The sequence below is a fragment of the Penicillium paradoxum genome, assembly GCF_028828445.1.
Source record: "Penicillium paradoxum strain IBT 22861 chromosome Unknown utg000005l_segment0_segment0, whole genome shotgun sequence".
NCBI classification, from domain to species: domain Eukaryota; kingdom Fungi; phylum Ascomycota; class Eurotiomycetes; order Eurotiales; family Aspergillaceae; genus Penicillium; species Penicillium paradoxum.
The window spans coordinates 2,449,058-2,468,631 of record NW_026643183.1 but is presented as its reverse complement, the minus strand read 5'-3'; the positions used below and the strand labels follow the sequence as shown (position 1 = coordinate 2,468,631).

Below are 19,574 nucleotides of genomic sequence, written 5' to 3'. Positions count from 1 at the left end.
ATCTTGGATCGAAACTATATTTCTGACAGTTTATATCAAATGAGCATCCTTCGATGTTGGAGTGATAAAGTGGTCGACGTCATCAGAGGAGATGATAATGTGGATCCCCAGACACGGAGCCCTAGATGGTGGTCCATGACGCTAATGTAGAGAGAACTACCGGTTATTGGGCAAATTTACTTGGTAATTCACTCGGCATTTGCCGCATGCGTGGGTTGAAGCGATGATGATCCAAGATGACTTCCAGGATTGTGTGTTTAAGTGGTTCTATAAGGTGTTTTACCTACCCAGCAACATAACCTCTTCTTCTTCTCATCACAACATTTCGATCAACCACACTCTACGATAAGTCTTCAGAGACCACTCCAAGAAAGATGCGTTTCTTCAACCTCGTCGGCCTTCTCCTGGCCGGAGCCACTGCCACCTCCGCCGCGAACTCAACTTGCGCGCCTACATCCTCAGACGCAAAGGTTCTCCAATTCGCCTGGGGTCTATCTGACTTCATCGGAGGCTACTACAACTCGACCGTGAACTCAACCTTCTCCAGCTCGTCCAACGCCACCATCTTGGCCTATAAGAAGATCCTCTACGGAGTCGAGAAGGAGAACACCCTCGGCAGCAAAGCCATCGAGAAAGTCGGCGCCAAGGCCGACGGTTTCTCGCAGCCCGAGTGCGAATTCAAGTACCCCAAGGCCACCACTCCTCAGGCTTGGGCACAATGGGCCTACCACCTTGAGTCCACTGTGACTGGTGCCTTTATCGGTCTCGCCGGCTACACCCAGTCGCCCGAGGTGTCCTTCCTTCTGGCTCGTTTGGCCGCTTCGCACAGCGCCCACGCCGCTCTTATCGGCAGCCGAGTGAACTCCACTTTGTTCGCTCAGAATGCTACTTCTCTCGTGTCTGCCTATGGACCGGCTCAGGTGCTGTCCACTCGCAACCAGACTGGTAGCCTCGGCCAGTACCTCGGAGACTGTCTCTCTGTTCCTTCCAGCCCTTGCGGTTCTTTGAACATTGGACCTTTGGCTGCCACCCCCTCCTCTTCCGGTGTCGCCCACTCCACTTCGGCTACTGTGAGCAGCACTACTTCTTCCCAGACGCAGTAAAAGGGACAATTTTGGAATGAAGGCACATCATGTTGGTTCAAGGTACCAGTTTGATGGAATGTACCAGAATGTACGATTTTGTATTAATTTTGAATCACTTGGTTAACCCACGGGGAGGAAAATGACCGTTAAATAGAGCAGCACTGGACTATATCAGAGTCTTAGTATTAATGGATTGAAGATATCGCCGGAATCACTTCGCTTCCCAGTGTCCACATTGAGAGGAAAATAGGACCAAATCATAGTGACCCAGCCTAGGTTTAGATTGGAATTCACGGCCCTGAAATAGGTACTATCTCAACCCCGCGTTGATTTATACTCCGCACACCGAGCGACAGCTCGTGCACCACGCGCCCGGGCGAGCTTGTCCCATACTTGGGCTGGGATGTGGCCTTTCAGGCTTGATAGATTTTCTCGTGGCCTGTTCCGCAATTAGATACCTGTACACACGGGGAAAGGAATTTGAAAGCACTCGCATGATATTGCTGGACTGGCCCTTCGCGTTCGCCATCATTTTCACAACGTAGTAGCCGTGAGGCGCGATAGCGAGGCCATAAGCAGCGATAATGGAATGGATAGAGTAGTTGTTGGTAGACATGGTGAACACTCGAGGAAGATTTCGAACTTGGTGACTCTTGAAGTGTGAAATCCAGTTGTGTGAGCGAGGAATTTGACTTCCAGGATGCATGTCTTTATATGGGGTCTTCATCGCAGAACATAACGTTATGGCGTTGTTCAGCTATACGAACATAACATTATGCCAAGAAAGTTCCCCAACGTTACTATACGTGAATGCCACAAAAAGAGTACTCGATCTGATTGGCTTGAACTCATGCAATTTTGAAAGCCGTAGTAACTAATTGTAGCTACCAAGAAGGAATGTCTGACACGGTTCACAGAGTCGTAAAAGATCCTCCCTGTTGCAGGTTCTTAATCCTCCCCAGCAAGAACTCCAACTGTCTATAAGCCGCACCAGGGACGTACTGTGGGATCTCATGACCAGCGGCATAGACCGTGCTGAACGTGAGACCTCGTTCGTGATGAGCAGTTCCCAGAATACCACCACCGGCATCAGCAGTCCAAGGCCGACTCGAAGCGTGGTTTGCAATGGCGTTCAAAGCATCTGTATAGGGTACGAAAAGTTCGTTCGAGGGTGATTCAATAGGCGTTTTGTTGAAGCCCTGTCCTCCGTTCCAGGTCATATTTTGGATAGTAGCGAGAGAGCCATTGATGAAGAGTAAGTAATCCAACCACCCATGAGCGATGATAACATTGTTTGTGCGCTCGATCACTCTGGGTAGCGGGCCAAAAGCACTGGGGACTGATCCATCGCCGTTTGGGAAGATCTGGCCATTGCAGACGGCATAGTTGGTGGGCGGAATATGGAGGGCTTCCTGGACAGCGGACTCATTGAAGTAGTTGTGGGGTCCGCCGGCTAGCGAGGGGAAGCCCATTTGGTTCCATAGGAATGGACAAAAGTCTGTTAAGTGATACACGTTGAAGCACGGGTTAACGTAAGTTGCTGCTTTCACAATTTGATTCCATACATCGCAACCGGGCTTATAAGGGTCTGGTGCTACCGGGAATGGCTGTGGCGGTGGGTAAGTGAGAGCTCTCTCCAAGAATTTTGTATAGCCGCATTGGTCGGCGCGTTGGTTAATTTCTGACATGAAAGTGTCGTTCAGTGCAAAGATGGCAGAGTAATGGTTCAGTGCTGCTACTGCTGGGGCTGTAAGCATAGTTAGTAAGAAGGTTTAGTCTCCAAGATTTGATAGATAGAGCTAATACCGACCATATATCATAACATCTTCGTCGTTGATCAAAGGGTCAATCAGTTGGATACCCTTGAGGTTGAAATGGGTGGTATCTTCGCGGTTTAACATCGCGTCCGCCAGATACGGAATGTATTGCCCAGCATAGCTCTCTCCAGTAATGTAAATCTTGTAGCCCTGCATACTGAAGGTTTGAATAAAGCGCTGCCAGAAGTCATTGAATTGGTTTGAAACATCGATCTCATCCTGAACGGTGGCCGGACCTGGAGAAAGGCCAGTGCCAGCAGGCTGATCAATGTAGACAATGTTTGTCAAGTTGGTCCATGAGTAGGGGTTTCGTACCGGCTCATAGACTCCCGGCTGCCATAGGAAAGGGCCGTTTTCTTGCAACAGGCCATCAAGCGAACTGCACCCGGGACCTCCATTGAGCCAGATGGTAAGCTTAGGATGATTAGATCATATACGGTGATTTATTAAACAACAACGTACCTCCTTGTTCGCCGCTGGGTTGGTAGAGGGGAAGAACCAGAAGAACAAGCTCGAATTCCCATGAGGCGCGTTGGACAAAAGACCAGAATAGCTTTCACCGATGTCGAAAGGAACTCGAGGGAAATGACTACCATTCACAAGGAATTCTATACCAAGTAAGTGCAAGTAGATGGGTTGAAAGACTCAGCAACAAAGTTTCTCACTTACTTTCTGTGTTCTCATTGAGATACTGATATTCAGGCCGACCGAGGCAAGCTTCTTGCTCGTGCAAAGCCTTCGGACGTTTAAAAGATGCAGCCTTAAGATGTGGGTTTTGCAGTGCAGCGACCGCGGCCACAAATGAGGTAAAACGACCCAAAAGCAACATTCTGATATAATCTAGGTGGAGCTTGACGAGCACGCTTTGAAGCCTCAGAAACACCCGGCTGTGCAGCTATAAACCCACTGTGTTTCAGTGACGGAGTGATACGCTGACTGGGAGCATTTGTGTCATGCGTGGGGATAAACACAATCAAGCTTTGTCAATGAAGATATCCCACCGATGATGCCTCCTGTGAGACCATTCATCGCGAGTAAGCGGAATACCCCCCGAGCAGGGTTTGTCCTTCCGCTCTTGAATTCAACTTTCCATCGCGTAAGCGATATGGACAAGGGCTCGATTGATTGATTGTGGAAGTAATTGGGGATCTTTAGGCCTCGACCCGGAGAAACAAGAAGTGGTAAATTGGATTGAATGAGGGAACCATACGGAGTACGTTCGCTCTACTTGTACACACGGGTATGCCTTATATACGCCAGTTGTTTGAGGCAGCACAAGGCGAATTTGTAAAATGCACCCAGAAATGTGTCCATTCATTCGATAGACTGAACATTCTTTATGGCGCAGAATTTAATCCTGCACATCATATAAAATCAAAGTCACTAGTACACGCTAGCATAGGAGGACTGGGTGGTCCACACGAGCTTCAGGCCAAGGACCATTTTTCGCCTGATGTACCTGATACCTACAAATCAGGCCTCCTGCTGTGCTATGGGCATAGCCTAGTATATATACTCGTCAAAATATTCCAACCAATAAATTCGTGCGGATGGGCCTCACTTCCCAGTCGAGTTTGAAATTGGGCAGCTAAGGCTTCGAGGGACCTCGGGGAGCAACTAGGATCTCCTGAATGCAGGATCATTCAATTTATGTACCTTCCGTGGGCTATAGCACTTTGCTTCTTCCTTCGCACCTGGCTGCATTTATGATGCATTCGATGTCTCCATCTGGTAGACCCCCTAAGGTCCTTTGCAAGCGATTAACTTGCGACGAGGAGTTGATCTTTTGCCCGTATATATAGAATTAGGTACTCCATAGTAGGTTGGGAATTTGTTATTTGTGGAAAGATTTTTCAAACATTGGTTCCTGTTGATATTGAGTCCTCTGAGATGTATTCCACCTAACTACGAACTCCACCGAGGAATCGGAGGTGTCATTTTGGACAGAGTCTGGGGAAGGCGAAAGGCGTGACCTGCAGCTCTGCGAGGGGGATCAAGGCGTGAGGCCGATCGGCACGATGTAACAGCTGACATTCCCCGATCGGCGGTTGGGGTCAGGCACCTTGATGTTGAGGTTTGGGATAAAAATACATCTGCATTCACTGTACTCCGTACGGAGGATTAGGTTGACAGAAGACGGAGTACAGATAGATATGTCACATAACAAGACCTATGTAAGGTGCCAACGAGAAACCCCATACGGAGTACTATTTCTCGTGATATTGGGCAGCTTCGGGCTTACCGGTCACATTGAACACGAACACGAGATGAAAAGCTTGAACCGGGTCTGATTCATTTGCCGAGGAAGACATGACATATCGATATACACAAGATTAATTATAGACCCGTATTATAAAACTTCCAAACTAAAGGGTGACCTCTGGAATCATATCACCAAGAAACTCGAGAACCAAAGAATAACACATGGCCAAATCCCAAAACAAATCAAAATCAAAGCCGGAACCCCGAGTTTTCCCAAGTGCGTACAGGCATTATCCAGGCATTAAAGTGCGTAAGAATCATCAGGTGGCAAGTCATGAGTTCGTGAAGTTGTCGAGTGCGAGGAGACAGATTTAATCAGTCTTGCGGCGTTTCTTGAGGCGCATACTGATTTTCCTCCGGAGCTGAGCGAATGGATTCACCAGAGGACGGTTGTAGAATGGATCATTCTTGAAGTCTTCATCCGTGAATTTCTAGAACAGAGTTAGGGGATTGTGACATCAGAGAGAATAGAAAGAAAAACGTACCGTGCCAGGAAGACGCATGAAATTACCAGCAAAATCGTTCATCATGTTTGAACCCTCTTCGTAAGAGTATTCTTGACCATTTCGATCCGTGGTTCCAGGGGGATAGAAGGCAACGCCATCCAATGGACGGTGGCTGTTCAAAGCGTCGGCAATCTTGTGGTGTGGAGTGGCCCGGAGGGCTTCGGCATTGGACTCCTTGACGGCTTCTAGAGGACTGGACTGACTGAATCGGTTTCTTTCCGGGCAGGCAGCGTCATACGGGCCCTCGTGGTGATAGGAGAAAGTCGTGACATTGTCCAGCTGGTCGATGACATCGGGTTGCACAAGTTGCGAATGTCGGGAGTACTTGGTTGTGTGGCGACGATGAGGAGTAGAGTGATCCCGTCTACGTCTCGGCTCCACCGGGTAATGTTCGGGTGTCCCGGAATACCAGATGGAAGGGACGGAACTCACACTTCCAATGCGCGACCGTCGAGAATAGTTCGACGGCGCCGGTGACATGTAACGGGCATATGGGTTGTTGCTGCCGATGTTGAACCCCGCGCTTGGGTGTCGATCACAACTACTTTGATTGAAGGAGTGATGGGAGTAGTGAGGATGATGGCGCGAGGCCATGGAAATGCAGTCAACTGCCATTCCGGGATTATATAGAGCGGTCTTTTCGGGAAAAAAAGGAAAAAGGGGAACCAGGGCAGAAGGCGATGCCAGGCCCTTGCGGAGGATCACGCGGCCTTATAAGTAGAAGTACCAAATTTAGTATAGGTCAGGCTGAGGAGCGATGCAGGGTAGCTCGTACAGCGGCTGAGAATGTTGGAAAAGGATGGAAAGATGAAGGAAGATATGGAGATGGATGTAAGAAAAGAAAATCTGTGACTCAAGAGAGCTCCGTATACTAAAGGAAACTACGGACGTGACGTGACGACTTGCGCATACTCCGTAGTGATCCTAAACATGGTTCGATAGTCTCCAATGTGGCTTAGTTCTTCGAGGGTTTCGAGATTTTCCAACGTTATGTACCAATTATCGCCTAGACACGTCAAAGGCCCCAGATCAGGTGGGTCGTCTCAGCAGAAATAGGCCGTTAATCTCCTTCTACTCCGTCGTCTCCGTCTACCAATCGGTACGATGTTATACATCCTATGATTACTTTCTACCTCGTATCTAGGGTTGTCTAGATCTAAGCACGGAGGATTCGTACTCCAGTGTTCATCTGCAATTACATAAAAATAACCCCGTGGTTAGACTAAACACATGTACGCAAGGCCCATGTTGCATCGGCATCCGAGACTTCCACGTACCGATCGGCCATGACGCTATCCTTACAGTCCAAGCATCACCTCCACTTTTTTTCTGGTTCTGTTTTGTATGAAGCGTCATCTTTCATGGTAAAAAGTCAATCTACTTGGAGAAAAAAAGGAACAGAAAAAAAAAAAAAAAAAAAAAAGGGTCAGAGGGAATGTTCCCGATGACTCGTTCATGGATTAAGCTTATCGCTAGCTTCCTCACCATCCCACGCTAGAGTGACTAGCAGGGTGTCATCCCCTGAGGTCTAGACCCCGTCGTGCTCCTTGCTTGTTTCTTCTTTCACCGCTGCTCCCTTTGGAGGTCCAAGCTCGACTATCATCTAGCCTCAACTTGGTTATTTTAAGCCATTGGACATTCGGTTTTCGGGGAATAAATCTCCGTTCTATCCAGTCAACACTACAACTGTATTCCGCACAATCGAAAGCCACATAATTGGATGGGGTTGATTTACATCTTAAAGAACAATATGATAACAAGAAGAATGATATCCGATAGATCTACGGAGTACTCTGTACCCCGTACCTCAGTGCCCTTGTTTCCGTGTGTGATACTTGGTATGATATTATTTCCCCTTCATAGAATGGAGAGGAATAATCCATATTCTTGTTGTGGGAGAGCTAAATAAAGCCACAAAGTAGTGAATGAACATAGTCTGATACACTCCCTGCTCCGTATAGAGGATATCAGCCATTCCAAATTAAACAGAACCACGAAAATATAATCTAAATAGCAAGGCGGCTAGTGTCGATCTCAATATCACGTTTATATGAGCAATCGATATTGACCCATAGCCGCACCGTCTTTACAGCTCACACGCTAGACTAGATGATATGCCTATATCCACAAGGGGTTCGCATGTTATAAGCCCAATAAACAACTTTTTTGTTAAGTTAAGATCACCTCCACTTCTGAGGCCAAGAATAGGAGTATATTTGTGGCGGTGAGAGCCGCGCTCGAGGATGCAGCAACCGATCTCATTGCATTCTTTCTGCCAAGTTGAAGTACGATTCTATGTCGGTGGATGGATGGGTTTCCCCAAATTATTTGGTCAACAACATGATTCGCCTTACTCCGTACAGTGTGTGTGAGAATATCTCTGCTCTCCACCTTTAGGGTGCTTGCAGGTCCAGGGATCTCTTGGGAATACTAGGAATAGATACTCAGCGAGAGATGGACCTATCTACAAAAAGTAAAATATGTCTACTAGGGAGTGGAACAGCTGAACAAGAATGTGGACAATAAGACATATAATCAAGAACGTAGCCATCCAGATGACTCCTAAGAACCAGCCCGCCTACAAACATCAAGCATAAATGATCCATGATGATCTTGATGAGTACTAACAGCTTTGGTTTCTCCTCTTCATTTTGCCCTGTACTCCGTAGTGAGGGGAATTAGGCTTACGAAGGCCTAGATATTAACATATGTTGATCCCGATTAAATATCAATTTCGATGTAGTTGGTTTTTGGTGGATAAGCAGGCATTCATTTCATATTCACCCCCCTTTCTTGAATTTTTTTCTCAAAGATAGATCTACAGACACAACAGTTTCCTCCAGAGGTTTACATGGTAATTTTGCTTAATGTGTATATTAGCCAAATAGTCGCACGCATCAATCATGTTTGCAGTTTGATGGGCTGTCCAACCGTTAGCATCAGAATCCGACCGGGTTTAACTCATTATCGATGGTTAGTCAATGTCTAGTGGCTTTCTCTTGGAACTCGTCACACATGTGGAGAGCGGTGATGAGCTGGACTCACTGAGGCCATTTCTGGCAACAACGCTGCACAAACTTTACAACACGATGTGGGTGTGCTGGGCGACTACTGGTCTGTGCTACAATTCTCAGCCTTAATGAAGCTCAGCCAAGGACCAGGCTACGTAGTCAAAGCCAGGAATCGATAGGCGTAGGATTCCGAGGCATCATAACTGACACAGAAGAGAGTGCCAACACCCAAATTTATAGATCAAATCGAGACCGGTGATTGGCCCTTGGGTTTAGAGTATTCTCCACATCCGAGAAACCAGACCTCCAAAACACAAACACCTCCCAACACTGACGAGATGCCTCTAGTACATTACTCTGACTCGGAATCCGACTCGGAGCTGAGAATCTCTCCCCCCGTGGCCAAGAAACCTCGACTCAATCCACCAGGGCCATCGCTACCCCCGCTACCTCCAGCGTTCCACAACCTTTATGCCTCGAGCACACGTGTAAGCGTGCAAGATGACCCTAATCTCCATGCAGGCCGAGTACGTGTAATTCCTCATGTGGAAGGGAACTGGCCAACACACCTGTACCTTGAATGTTAGTGTCTGGCCCTGGCGTTTTTCCGTACCAGCCGCTGACTTTGACAGGGTATCCGACGAAGGATGAGCTTTCAGTCCTCAAAGATATCATCGCCCAATCTGAGAATTCATCAGACAAAGCTGCACCTATCGTACACAGCCTTTTGCATAGCGATCTTGGTGCCCAGCTACCATTGCATATCAGCTTATCTAGGCCGGTGGTTCTTCGCACCGAGCAGCGCGCTGCATTTACCGAGTCGCTGCAAGAGGCTATCCAGGATTCGCATGTTCAGTCGTACGTTGTTCACTTACAGATACCCAAGCAAGAAGAAAATTGTCTAACATCTCGATTAGATTTGACGTCCGACCTAATAGACTATATTGGTCGTCAAACTATGAGAAGACCCGGTGGTTTCTTGTCTTGGGCGTGCAAAAGCCGAGTCATGATGGTCTGAACCGTCTTCTGAAGCTGTCGAATGACACGCTTGCCCGCTTTGGTCAACCGCCTCTCTATTCAAAGCCCCAGGTTCAAGGGCAACAGACCAGCGCGTCGCTCCATAGAGAGAGCATTGACCGGAACAGTAGTCTGCCTGTTGAGGATTTTTCGGGCTGCTTTCATATTTCACTTGGCTGGAGTCTGATGGGACCCAGTCCAAAGGAATGTGAACGGATTGCCGGTATAGATTTACGCGCTTTGGAAGGCCTCCATGTGAAATTCGACAGCGTCAAGGCGAAAATTGGGAACCATGTTGCTAGTATACCATTGGCGAAGACCTTATGATATGGGGTGTATCCAGGCAAGAAGTGGAGATGACCTGGTTTTGTACTTCTATGCAATTATGAAAGGAACAAATACCTATCGGATTAGCAAGTGATATTTCTGCTTTTTTTTTAAACTTTTTGATAATTTTATCTGCTGGTGTACACATGCTGCGCTGCGAAAAACAGCGAAGATGGGGATATGCTCATGCTGCATTCCCAGAAATTTCATAATACAAAGCGCAATGCTATTTTCTGAATTGACGCCGAGATCACCCACGGACTCCTCAAATATCGCGCAAGAAAAGAAAAGAAAATTACATTCACAATGCAGCGAAGGCTTCAAGCCAATCACTACTAAAGGCGTCTCAGGGGTGCAGACACAAATATCTCGAAAGGTTGGAGCCAGGGAACTTGGTTCACGGAACAAAATCGTAGAAAGACACGGCATATTGAGATTAAATCTCAATATCGATGTCCATATCGAGAGCTGCGATGTTCTCATCATCCGTGTTGCGATAACTGATCATGAATCCATTCTTGGGCTTCTTCGGAGTGGCGCGAGAGATGGAAGGTGCCGCTGATGCGGAATTGCCGTTCGACTTGGGGGTATCTTTGGGGGTTTCGACGGTGGAGGGCTTGGGTGCTCCGCTAACATCGTGATGGGTTTTGGCGACTGTTCGCACACGCATGAAGGGATTTGGGGCAGCCTCTCCGCGGGCAACAGCCTCAGCAGCCTTCTTAGCAGCCTTTCTTTCCTCGAGCTGAGCACGACGACCGTTCTCAATGTTAAGCTTTTGGTTGCGAAGGTTAATCTTGTGGACTCGCTCAGCCTCCGAAGGACCCCTATCGACCTCCTTCTTATCGAGTGTGGTTCCCCAGGAAAGGTTAGGGTGGAGCAGTTTGTGCAGCTCCTGTTCGATCCTCTCAGCATCATCCGTGTTTCCGTTCACTCTGGCGAATTCCAGGTTTCTTTCGAGTTCGAGACGATTGAGCACATTCTTCTTCTGGTCGAAAGCTCCCTGGCGACGTAGCTTCTCGTTCAGCTCTTCGCGCGTGAATGTATGGTTGATAAGGCGGTTGATGTCCATGACCTTGGATTCAACCTTGCCCCTGGTAGCCAACTTGCAATCCTCAACGGCGAGGGTCTGGACATAACGACGGTACTCAGCCTAATTGACTATTAGTTGGATTCCAAAATATTGGGGAAAGGAACAAACCTCAGTGAGTGGGGAATTCGAAAAGGTGACAAAGGGGAAGTCCCTGACGGCCTTTCCATGTGCCAACTTGACATACTGATCAGTGATAAATGAGCGACCGTTCTCACCCTCCAAGGCATATGGCTTGCCCTGAGTAATACCTAATAAAAATGAGCATGGAGCAATAAGGCTTGAAGCATAGTAAATCTTACCAGTGATAAGTCCCAGGCGATATTCATTCTGGCCAGTCTCTGGGTGCGGACCAATGCTCAAACGAGCGTAGCAGCCAACCATAGCATCATCGAATCCAGGGTAGAAGCAAACTTTGGCGAAGTTGTTGCGTCCAATCTGAGCACGTCGGATTTCCCGAAGTTCAGCGGGGGGGGTCATCCTTGGGAACAGAGGCAGGGCGGCCGACACGGTCATCCAATTCAAGATCACTCTCAGCATCAGCATCTTCATCCGAAACATCAGATCCCACAGAGCGCGAGCGACGACGAGATTTTGTAGGGTCTCGGCGACGAAGTTCATCACGCTTGCCCTTTTGCTCACGCTGGCGCTTGTAGGCCTCGATAGCTCCGGAAGTTTCTCCAACCTTGCGGCCACCCAGAGTGGTCTTCTGGCGCGAGCTCTTGCGCTGGTTTTCATCCAGGCCAGCGGATCCTGCCTTTCGCTTGGCTTTCTTAGCAGCTCGAGCTTCCTCGCGCGATCGAGAGGCTAGCAGACGGCGAAGAGCCAGGTCCTGGTTGTGGCGATCGACTTGTTGAGCACGCTCAGATAAAGTTTCCTCGCGCTGAATTTCAGGCATAGCCATAATATCCTTCTTATCCTGGGCGGAGTAGTACAGCTTCTCATATGGGAAGATGGGGCGGTCCTCGTCATCGTCGCCGGAGTTATCTGCCTCTGATTCAGACTCAGACATGGAGGCAGACTGAAGAGAGTGATGGGAGCCGTCGTCGGACCTATATGTATTGACACGTCAACAAGGGTCTTTGTTATCAAAATGAGGGGTGCCACTCACACCTCTCCCTCCGATTCATCTTTCAAGTGCTTGCGTGATCGGCGGCCCGCCGATTTGGCAGTTCCTTTGCGACCCATGCCTCCAGGTGAAGTATCTCGGTCTTGGGTGTGTGAAGAAGTAGAGTGCGCTGGGGATTTGGGGGGTGGTGAGTTTTCCTCCTCAGAGTCACCCGCCAAAGCGAGCAGCTCGGCGTCCAAATCGTCTGCCATTGTGAATGTCTCAATAGACTTATACTCCCAATATAATCTGGATGAACAATTGCCCTATATATCAATAGGCATTCAATAACTCTAGAACAATAGTCAATACCCCTAGAACAACCGGACTATCCCTGTTCCTATTGAGCAATCGGTTTGTTTCCAGGAGTCGTTCCAAAGATCAAAAAAGTAGGCCAGCTTCCAGAAGTGACCGAAGTTGCCCGTCTTGGATAAAGTGATGTCCCAAATTCAACAAACACTTTGTACACGGGACCAAAGGAGGACGTAATGAATGAAATCGTGAGAAGCGCGTAGATGGTCGTCGCAAGTTGGCCTTTGCCGTCGGCTTCATGACGTTAAATGCCAAGCCGATAATAAGCGCGCGGCAGCGCCAAGGCGGTATAAGCGGCCTATCCGCGACCTACGAACTTCATGCTCCTCAGGGCTTGAATCTGCTCCATCTATATCCCACTCCAATTGACCGATGGCCTCTTTACCTATTTTCCGCAGGTGTGCGCTGTCGCATTGCCGCTCTTCCGCACGGGCAGCATCTCCCATTTACCTGGATTTCCTCGCCCCGTCAACATTGAAACACAGCCAATGTCGGCAGGCTTCGACTACCGCCAGCACCTCTGACGATTCCAAGCCTCTATATGTTCTCAGCAAACAGCAACGAGAGTTTATGGACAGTGCCTTGCGAGTGAATCAAGCTGGTGAACTCGCTGCGACGCTTATATATACTGCACAAACTCCTCAAATCGTACGATCCTACCCACACCTCCGGCCTCTGATGAAACACATGTACGACCAAGAAGCAGGCCATCTTCAGACCTTTAATCAACTTGTCGCAAAGCACCAGGTCCGTCCAACCGCCATGTATCCAGCATGGGAGCTAGCGGCCACATTCTTGGGTTGGTCCACTGCAGCATTGGGTCGCGAAGCCGCGATGGCGTGTACCGAAGCGGTAGAGACTGAGATTGGATCACACTACAACGATCAAGTGAGAGAGATTCTCTCATGGGAGGCAGATGCCGAAAAACGTGGTGAACGGTTGGATGATGAACTCAAGGAAATGTTGGCCACATTCCGCAGAATTCGCGACGAGGAACTAGAACATCTCGATCACGCCGTGGCCAATGACTCAAAGGAAGCGAAGCCCTATGATCCGCTTGTCGATGTCATTCGCCTTGGTTGCAGGACTGCTATCAAGATCAGCGAGAAAATCTGATGTTCCACCCTGCTGAAATGCCTGTGCGGTTTGCGCTGTCATTCATATATTCTGTTGCCGTTCAGCACTTCATGTACCATATTGATTCCTTATCTCGATGTTGCTGGTTATGTTTCAACATTATACATTCTAATTTCAAGCGCTATGTCCGATTTGCTATGTCAATCGCTCGCTGCAGGGTATCACTAGCGTAGGCACCGCACCGTCTTGAGTCTCATGGTTCTGACTTTTATCCTCGTGCTGCATTTGTCATCACGATTCACTCGGAGACAATGGGGTTCTGCTCCAAGTAATCCATGAAGTTCTGGGAGAATCTCACAGCCTGTTGATAGACCTCCTCGAATCCATTGGCGCCCCCATAATAAGGATCCTTCACCACCTCACCACCGCCGACGCGTTCGTGTAACTTTCCACCCTTGCCGAAATCACCAAACAGCCGTACTTCCGCAACCTTCGCGTCGGCCGCGTACGCACCGATGGCAGCATCTACATGCGACCGCGAACTCTTCGACTTGGCCTTGGTATCGGTCTTTCTCTGCAGTGTCGCAATGACCGACTCGCGCACATCCAGCAAGTCGCTCAGATTGGCCTTATCCATAGCGAGGAGGTAATCGAAGGTAAGGAAGTCTTCTCGAGTCACTTTGCGGGCGGCATGTTCATAGTTGGCGATCTTATGGTGGCGCAGAGTAGACATGGTGCGGGAGTCAGGCGGCTCGAGGCTGTGATATGCGGCCGTACCAGCAGAGTCGATCTCACCGATAGAGGGGTGCGTGGCGGCGAGGTTGCGGAACACTCCTTCGGCCATTGGCGAACGACCTAGACCGGGTTAGCATGGCACAATGGCGGGGAATAACATGTGATAACGGACAGATATTTCCCAGACAGACAAATAGGACGCTTACAGGGCGTCCATTGGAGTTGGAAGCCATGTGTAACAGGGTAATAGAGTTGAAGACTCTTGGTTTTACTGGAAATATGAAAAATACAGCTGTGAAGACTTCGAGTTTGAGAGGCGGGGGGGGATGTTATCGATAGGCCCCAAGTCCCCACCGGGATGCCTTCACTTGCATTACGTCGATGCGCTACACTGGTATGTATGTGTTGCACATGGCCAGGAACCAGGCAGGAACTGGAAAATTTGCAGCCAGAAAGCCAACATGGGAAGTGAGAATCGAAGCTACCTAGGTACTAAAGGTCCAAAGATGTAATACTGCGAACAGGCTGTGTTGGCACCCAAAAAATACTCGTATCATCCTCGCCACAGCCCACGGTGACCATGGATGACCTCAGATGCTATAAAAAGAATCAAATGACTGGCGCCTGGCATGATACTTACCACTGTCACTCTCATTAAGGCCAACCATCAACCTTGGAAAGACCAGCAAGGACCACCAGGGACCACTAAAGACCACTTCCATTGACCACTAAGCGTCAGTTGTGCCTGGGGCAGAGAACCGAGCCACAGAGCCAAGCCTGGATGTGGCTGAGCGCCGGTCAGTTGGCCCAGTAACAAAACAACACCCTTCCAAGTGGAGCGGCTCCCTTCTTCAACAACCCGTGGCTCGAATGTTTCAGACCTGTCTTTTGGTTTGAATACTGCAATATCATTGGGGGTTTTGTTCCGAAGATCCTGCTCTTTTTTGAATGATCACGCCCTTCATCTCTATACGAGGGACCTGCTCAGTGTGTCAAGATACATCCACCAGGCAGTGGGGAGCCCTGCACAGACACCTCTGATTCGCCCCCATCTCCACCCTCATCGTTGCCGGGATCGACTCCAGGTGTCGTAAACACCAAACAGAGGGGACAGCCCGGATTGATCCCACATTTTTAAAAAAAATTGTTCTTCTTTACCTACTTTGCAGTCGTGCGACAAACCATATACCCCCAAATTTACCTTGTGATCCAACCTCATATCTGAAACGACGCCGAGAGTCCTGATCTGTCCATCGGGGTAGTGATCACTCCCGCTGACGCTTAGTATCCCACTCGGCGCTCCTGGCGCAATCTCGAATAACCCCCTACTACGAACTTGGGGCGGGACAATTTCGCTAAACTCAATTCCGAGGCTCGCCCAACATGGCCTATAATCGTGTCGGCGCAGGTTAGTGCCTCTCCATTATTATTGTTATTAGATCCTCTCTCTCTCTTTCCATGTTGCCTGCGCATTCTCTATCTTTTTGAAAGGGACAACCCGAATCGGTGCTGGTCGTTGATCCGATGATATCTGTACGAGTTGTGCAGTCAAGCTATTGCCATTCAAGCTTTCATTGGGGGTTTCTTCACTTCTTGTAACTGACAATGCCACGGACAGACCCGTTCGGGGACGATCATACCTCGCCCATGCTGAACCCATCCCACCTTACTGGTTACAGCAATCGCACACCTTCCCCAGGGCGGCCACTCGAGCCTGGCTACCAGCTCTCAGACAATCCATATGGCTCTCAGGCGCATCTTCCCATGCCTTCGAGCGATCGCCTAGCTGAACAACCTACTGTGAGTACTAACAAGATCCGAGTGAGATGCATTAGGTAAAGCTTCGTACTGACAATATTTCCTGGAAACAGTATTCGGTCGAACATGTTCACAACTCTTATGGCCACAATGACGCATACGACGCACATCGTCCCTACCCTGGTTATGAATATTCGGTCAACCCTGAAGCGCACCACGACGCTTATTACACCCAACCCTACGAACCTACACACGCACCGCATGATGATTATGACTTGGGGCATTACCCGGAGGGAGGACAGACTTCCTTCGAACCCGATCAGCCTATTCTGCAGACGGGCGAAGACCCCTTCGTGCCCGAGCCGTATACTGAGTTCCAGGATGAACCGCGCCCGACGCCCAGTCCTGCGCCCATTCGTCGATGGAAGACAGTCAAGGAAGTCCAACTTTTCAACGGCAATCTCGTCCTGGATTGCCCCATTGCTCCGAGATTACTCAGTCAAGTACCTCATGCAGAGCCACCGGGTCGTGATGAATTCACGCATATGCGATACTCGGCGGCGACATGTGACCCTGCTGATTTCTTCGAAGAACGGTTCACCCTGCGTCAGAAGCTTTTCGCAAAGCCTCGGCACACCGAACTCTTCATCGTTGTGACTATGTATAACGAAGATGACTTTTTATTTGCGCGCACTATGTCCGGTGTTTTCAAGAACATTGATCACATGTGCTCACGCACAAGCAGCAAAACTTGGGGCAAGGATGCGTGGAAGAAGATTGTTGTTTGTGTCATCAGCGATGGTCGTGCTAAGATCAACCCTCGAACCCGCGCGGTACTGGCAGGTCTCGGTGTGTACCAGGATGGGATTGCAAAGCAGCAGGTTAATGGCAAAGATGTCACCGCACATATCTACGAGTACACAACCCAAGTTGGGTTGGAAGTAAAGGGCACTCAAGTACATCTCAAGCCACGGACTGGCCCTCCTGTGCAACTGATATTTTGTTTGAAGGAAAAGAACCAGAAAAAAATCAATTCTCATAGGTGGTTCTTCCAAGCCTTCGGTCGTGTCTTGGATCCCAACATCTGTGTTCTTTTGGATGCAGGTACCAAGCCCGGCAAGGACTCGATTTACCACCTCTGGAAGGCCTTCGATGTCGAGCCCATGTGCGGTGGTGCATGTGGCGAGATCAAGGTCATGTTGTCCCACGGCAAGAAACTCCTGAACCCATTGGTGGCTGGTCAAAACTTCGAGTACAAGCTGAGCAACATTCTTGATAAACCGCTTGAGTCTGCGTTTGGTTTCATTTCCGTGCTGCCTGGTGCATTCTCTGCCTACCGATATGTCGCGCTTCAAAACGACAAAAACGGTCAAGGCCCGCTGGAACGGTACTTCCTGGGCGAGAAGATGCATGGTGCCAATGCAGGTATCTTCACGGCCAATATGTATCTGGCCGAGGATCGAATCCTGTGCTTCGAGATTGTCTCCAAACGAAAATGCAGATGGCTACTTCAATACGTCAAATCATCGACTGGAGAGACCGATGTGCCTGATCAGATGGCAGAGTTCATTCTTCAGCGTCGTCGTTGGTTGAATGGCAGTTTTTTCGCTGCTGTTTATGCCATTACCCACTTCTACCAAATTTTCCGCAGTGACCACAGCTTCATTCGCAAGTTCATGCTAATGATTGAGTTCGTTTATCAAACAATTGCGATGATCTTCGCTTGGTTTGGAATAGTATGATTCTTCTCTCAGATACACCATCCTCATTTACGCTAATGCTTTGCTCCCAGGGTAATTTCTTCTTGGTCTTCCACATCTTGACAACATATCTGGGATCACATGAACTACTAGGTACTGTTGGCAAGGTTCTTGGAATTGTTTTCGAATGGCTCTACCTGGCCACTCTCGTCACATGCTTTGTTTTAGCTCTTGGCAATCGACCTGGTGGATCCAACAAGTTCTATATGACGATGGTCTACTTTTGGATCGTGATCATGATATATCTTTCATTCGCTGCGATCTTTGTCACGGTGAAATCGATTCAAAAAGAAGTGGCCGATGACAAATTTACGGTCGACAAACTGTTCAAGGATCCGACGTTCTTCTCCATTATCGTCTCCCTGGGGTCGACCTATGTCATGTGGTTCGTTGCATCGTTTATCTTCTTAGACCCATGGCACATGTTCACCAGTGTAAGTCATCCTTTATATGAAAGCATTCTGGATTTTCTAACGTTCTTCAGTTCTTCCAATACATCCTGCTCACGCCTACCTACATCAACGTTCTCAACATCTACGCCTTCTGCAATACCCATGATATCACATGGGGTACCAAAGGCGATGATAAAGCAGAGAAACTGCCTTCTGCGCATCTGAAGCCCGGCGGTAAGGTCGACGTCAATATCCCGCAGGATGACGGCGATCTGAATGACCAGTATGACGCTGAGCTCTATAAGTTCTCCATGAAACCACCCAAGGAAGTCCCAGTTATTTCTGAAGAAGACAAGCAAGCCGACTACTACAAGGGGTTCCGCAGCGCCGTCGTACTCGCCTGGGTATTCTGTAACTTCGCTCTTGGTGCCGTTGTCCTGAGCGCTGCAGGTTTGGATAATTTCAACGACAAATCGAAGACCAGTTCCGAAGATGAGGAGACCAAACGCTCCATGATCTACATGAAGGTCGTTCTTTGGAGTGTTGCTGGCTTATCCATGTTCAAGTTTGTGGGTGCAATGTGGTATCTAGTTGTTCGTATGGTGAGTTCATCCCCTCGTGACACTTATTGTATGTCCACATACTAACCTCCGAATTCCAGTTCCGCGGTGTTTGATTCAATTAATCTTTCAGCGTGACGATTTTGTTTCCTTGCGCCAGCGATGTTTCCACATATCCTCTCACTTTACCCGGATTACAATTCGGTTACAATACCACGGCTGGCCCGGTCTGGTACGCAAATGGAAATGAAAATGGGACAATGCAATACGTGTGATGACTTCCCCGCCATATGCCTTTTGTCCGTTGAGATGCGGAATGACATGATGCCGTGTTTTATCAGGTTCTTTTCTGATTTCTTGTCAATTCTACGACTTGCTTATTCCTCTGCATGTGCTTATATTCGCACATGTATATTTGGGTTCATGTTTTTGGGTTTATTATTTGGGGCAATTTGTGTATCTTATCTGTAGATATGGGGACGTGTTTGAGTATTCTGGCAACTTGGCGTCAATTGAATAGGACAGGCGTTGAACCTCGGATATAACAAGAACAGTATATTCAAAATGTATGTATCTTAAGATCCAAGTAATCCAAAGACGATATACATTGGCTAAGGGCGCTTCGGTGAGTGTCTGTTCACCCTGTACCAAATACATTCGCGCCACATAGGATCAGGAACGATTCTGCGATCCAAAGATAAAAATAATTCAAGAAGCCTGGTTTTTGGAATGCACACACAATGCAATCCCTCCAAGTACC

General features: G+C 48.6%; 9 protein-coding genes across 9 annotated transcripts; 4 read left to right on the top strand and 5 right to left on the bottom strand.

Moving 5' to 3' along the window:
* Positions 1 to 374: 374 nt before the first annotated feature.
* On the top strand, positions 375 to 1,103 carry N7457_005945 (uncharacterized protein; the record flags this gene model as incomplete). The annotated part of the gene is made up of 1 exon (XM_057176989.1): positions 375 to 1,103. The coding sequence occupies one exon, from the start codon at positions 375 to 377 to the stop codon at positions 1,101 to 1,103; it is 729 nt and encodes a 242-aa protein (XP_057031291.1).
* Positions 1,104 to 1,400: 297 nt separating this feature from the next.
* N7457_005944 (uncharacterized protein) lies at positions 1,401 to 1,701 on the bottom strand (the record flags this gene model as incomplete). The annotated part of the gene is given in 2 exon segments (XM_057176988.1): positions 1,401 to 1,524; positions 1,544 to 1,701. The coding sequence occupies 2 exon segments, from the start codon at positions 1,699 to 1,701 to the stop codon at positions 1,401 to 1,403; spliced, it is 282 nt and encodes a 93-aa protein (XP_057031290.1).
* Positions 1,702 to 1,996: 295 nt separating this feature from the next.
* cpdS (uncharacterized protein) lies at positions 1,997 to 3,731 on the bottom strand (the record flags this gene model as incomplete). Its single annotated transcript, XM_057176987.1, has 4 exons — positions 1,997 to 2,832; positions 2,896 to 3,316; positions 3,365 to 3,510; positions 3,572 to 3,731. The coding sequence occupies 4 exons, from the start codon at positions 3,729 to 3,731 to the stop codon at positions 1,997 to 1,999; spliced, it is 1,563 nt and encodes a 520-aa protein (XP_057031289.1).
* Positions 3,732 to 5,475: 1,744 nt separating this feature from the next.
* Positions 5,476 to 6,285, bottom strand: N7457_005942 (uncharacterized protein; the record flags this gene model as incomplete). Its single annotated transcript, XM_057176986.1, has 2 exons — positions 5,476 to 5,595; positions 5,650 to 6,285. 2 exons carry the CDS (start codon positions 6,283 to 6,285, stop codon positions 5,476 to 5,478), a joined length of 756 nt encoding a protein of 251 aa, XP_057031288.1.
* A 2,734-nt stretch (positions 6,286 to 9,019) lies between these two features.
* On the top strand, positions 9,020 to 10,025 carry N7457_005941 (HVSL domain-containing protein; the record flags this gene model as incomplete). Its single annotated transcript, XM_057176985.1, has 3 exons — positions 9,020 to 9,263; positions 9,314 to 9,539; positions 9,599 to 10,025. The coding sequence occupies 3 exons, from the start codon at positions 9,020 to 9,022 to the stop codon at positions 10,023 to 10,025; spliced, it is 897 nt and encodes a 298-aa protein (XP_057031287.1).
* A 436-nt stretch (positions 10,026 to 10,461) lies between these two features.
* Positions 10,462 to 12,432, bottom strand: N7457_005940 (RNA polymerase-associated protein; the record flags this gene model as incomplete). Its single annotated transcript, XM_057176984.1, has 5 exons — positions 10,462 to 11,175; positions 11,224 to 11,363; positions 11,415 to 11,550; positions 11,603 to 12,164; positions 12,224 to 12,432. The coding sequence occupies 5 exons, from the start codon at positions 12,430 to 12,432 to the stop codon at positions 10,462 to 10,464; spliced, it is 1,761 nt and encodes a 586-aa protein (XP_057031286.1).
* Positions 12,433 to 12,904: 472 nt separating this feature from the next.
* N7457_005939 (demethoxyubiquinone hydroxylase family protein) lies at positions 12,905 to 13,648 on the top strand (the record flags this gene model as incomplete). Its single annotated transcript, XM_057176983.1, has 1 exon — positions 12,905 to 13,648. The coding sequence occupies one exon, from the start codon at positions 12,905 to 12,907 to the stop codon at positions 13,646 to 13,648; it is 744 nt and encodes a 247-aa protein (XP_057031285.1).
* Positions 13,649 to 13,907: 259 nt separating this feature from the next.
* ltpA (tyrosine protein phosphatase LTP1) lies at positions 13,908 to 14,577 on the bottom strand (the record flags this gene model as incomplete). Its single annotated transcript, XM_057176982.1, has 2 exons — positions 13,908 to 14,464; positions 14,517 to 14,577. The coding sequence occupies 2 exons, from the start codon at positions 14,575 to 14,577 to the stop codon at positions 13,908 to 13,910; spliced, it is 618 nt and encodes a 205-aa protein (XP_057031284.1).
* Positions 14,578 to 15,727: 1,150 nt separating this feature from the next.
* On the top strand, positions 15,728 to 18,930 carry chsA (chitin synthase I; the record flags this gene model as incomplete). The annotated part of the gene is made up of 6 exons (XM_057176981.1): positions 15,728 to 15,752; positions 15,963 to 16,144; positions 16,216 to 17,838; positions 17,895 to 18,296; positions 18,347 to 18,856; positions 18,916 to 18,930. The coding sequence occupies 6 exons, from the start codon at positions 15,728 to 15,730 to the stop codon at positions 18,928 to 18,930; spliced, it is 2,757 nt and encodes a 918-aa protein (XP_057031283.1).
* Between the last annotated feature and the right edge of the window lie 644 nt (positions 18,931 to 19,574).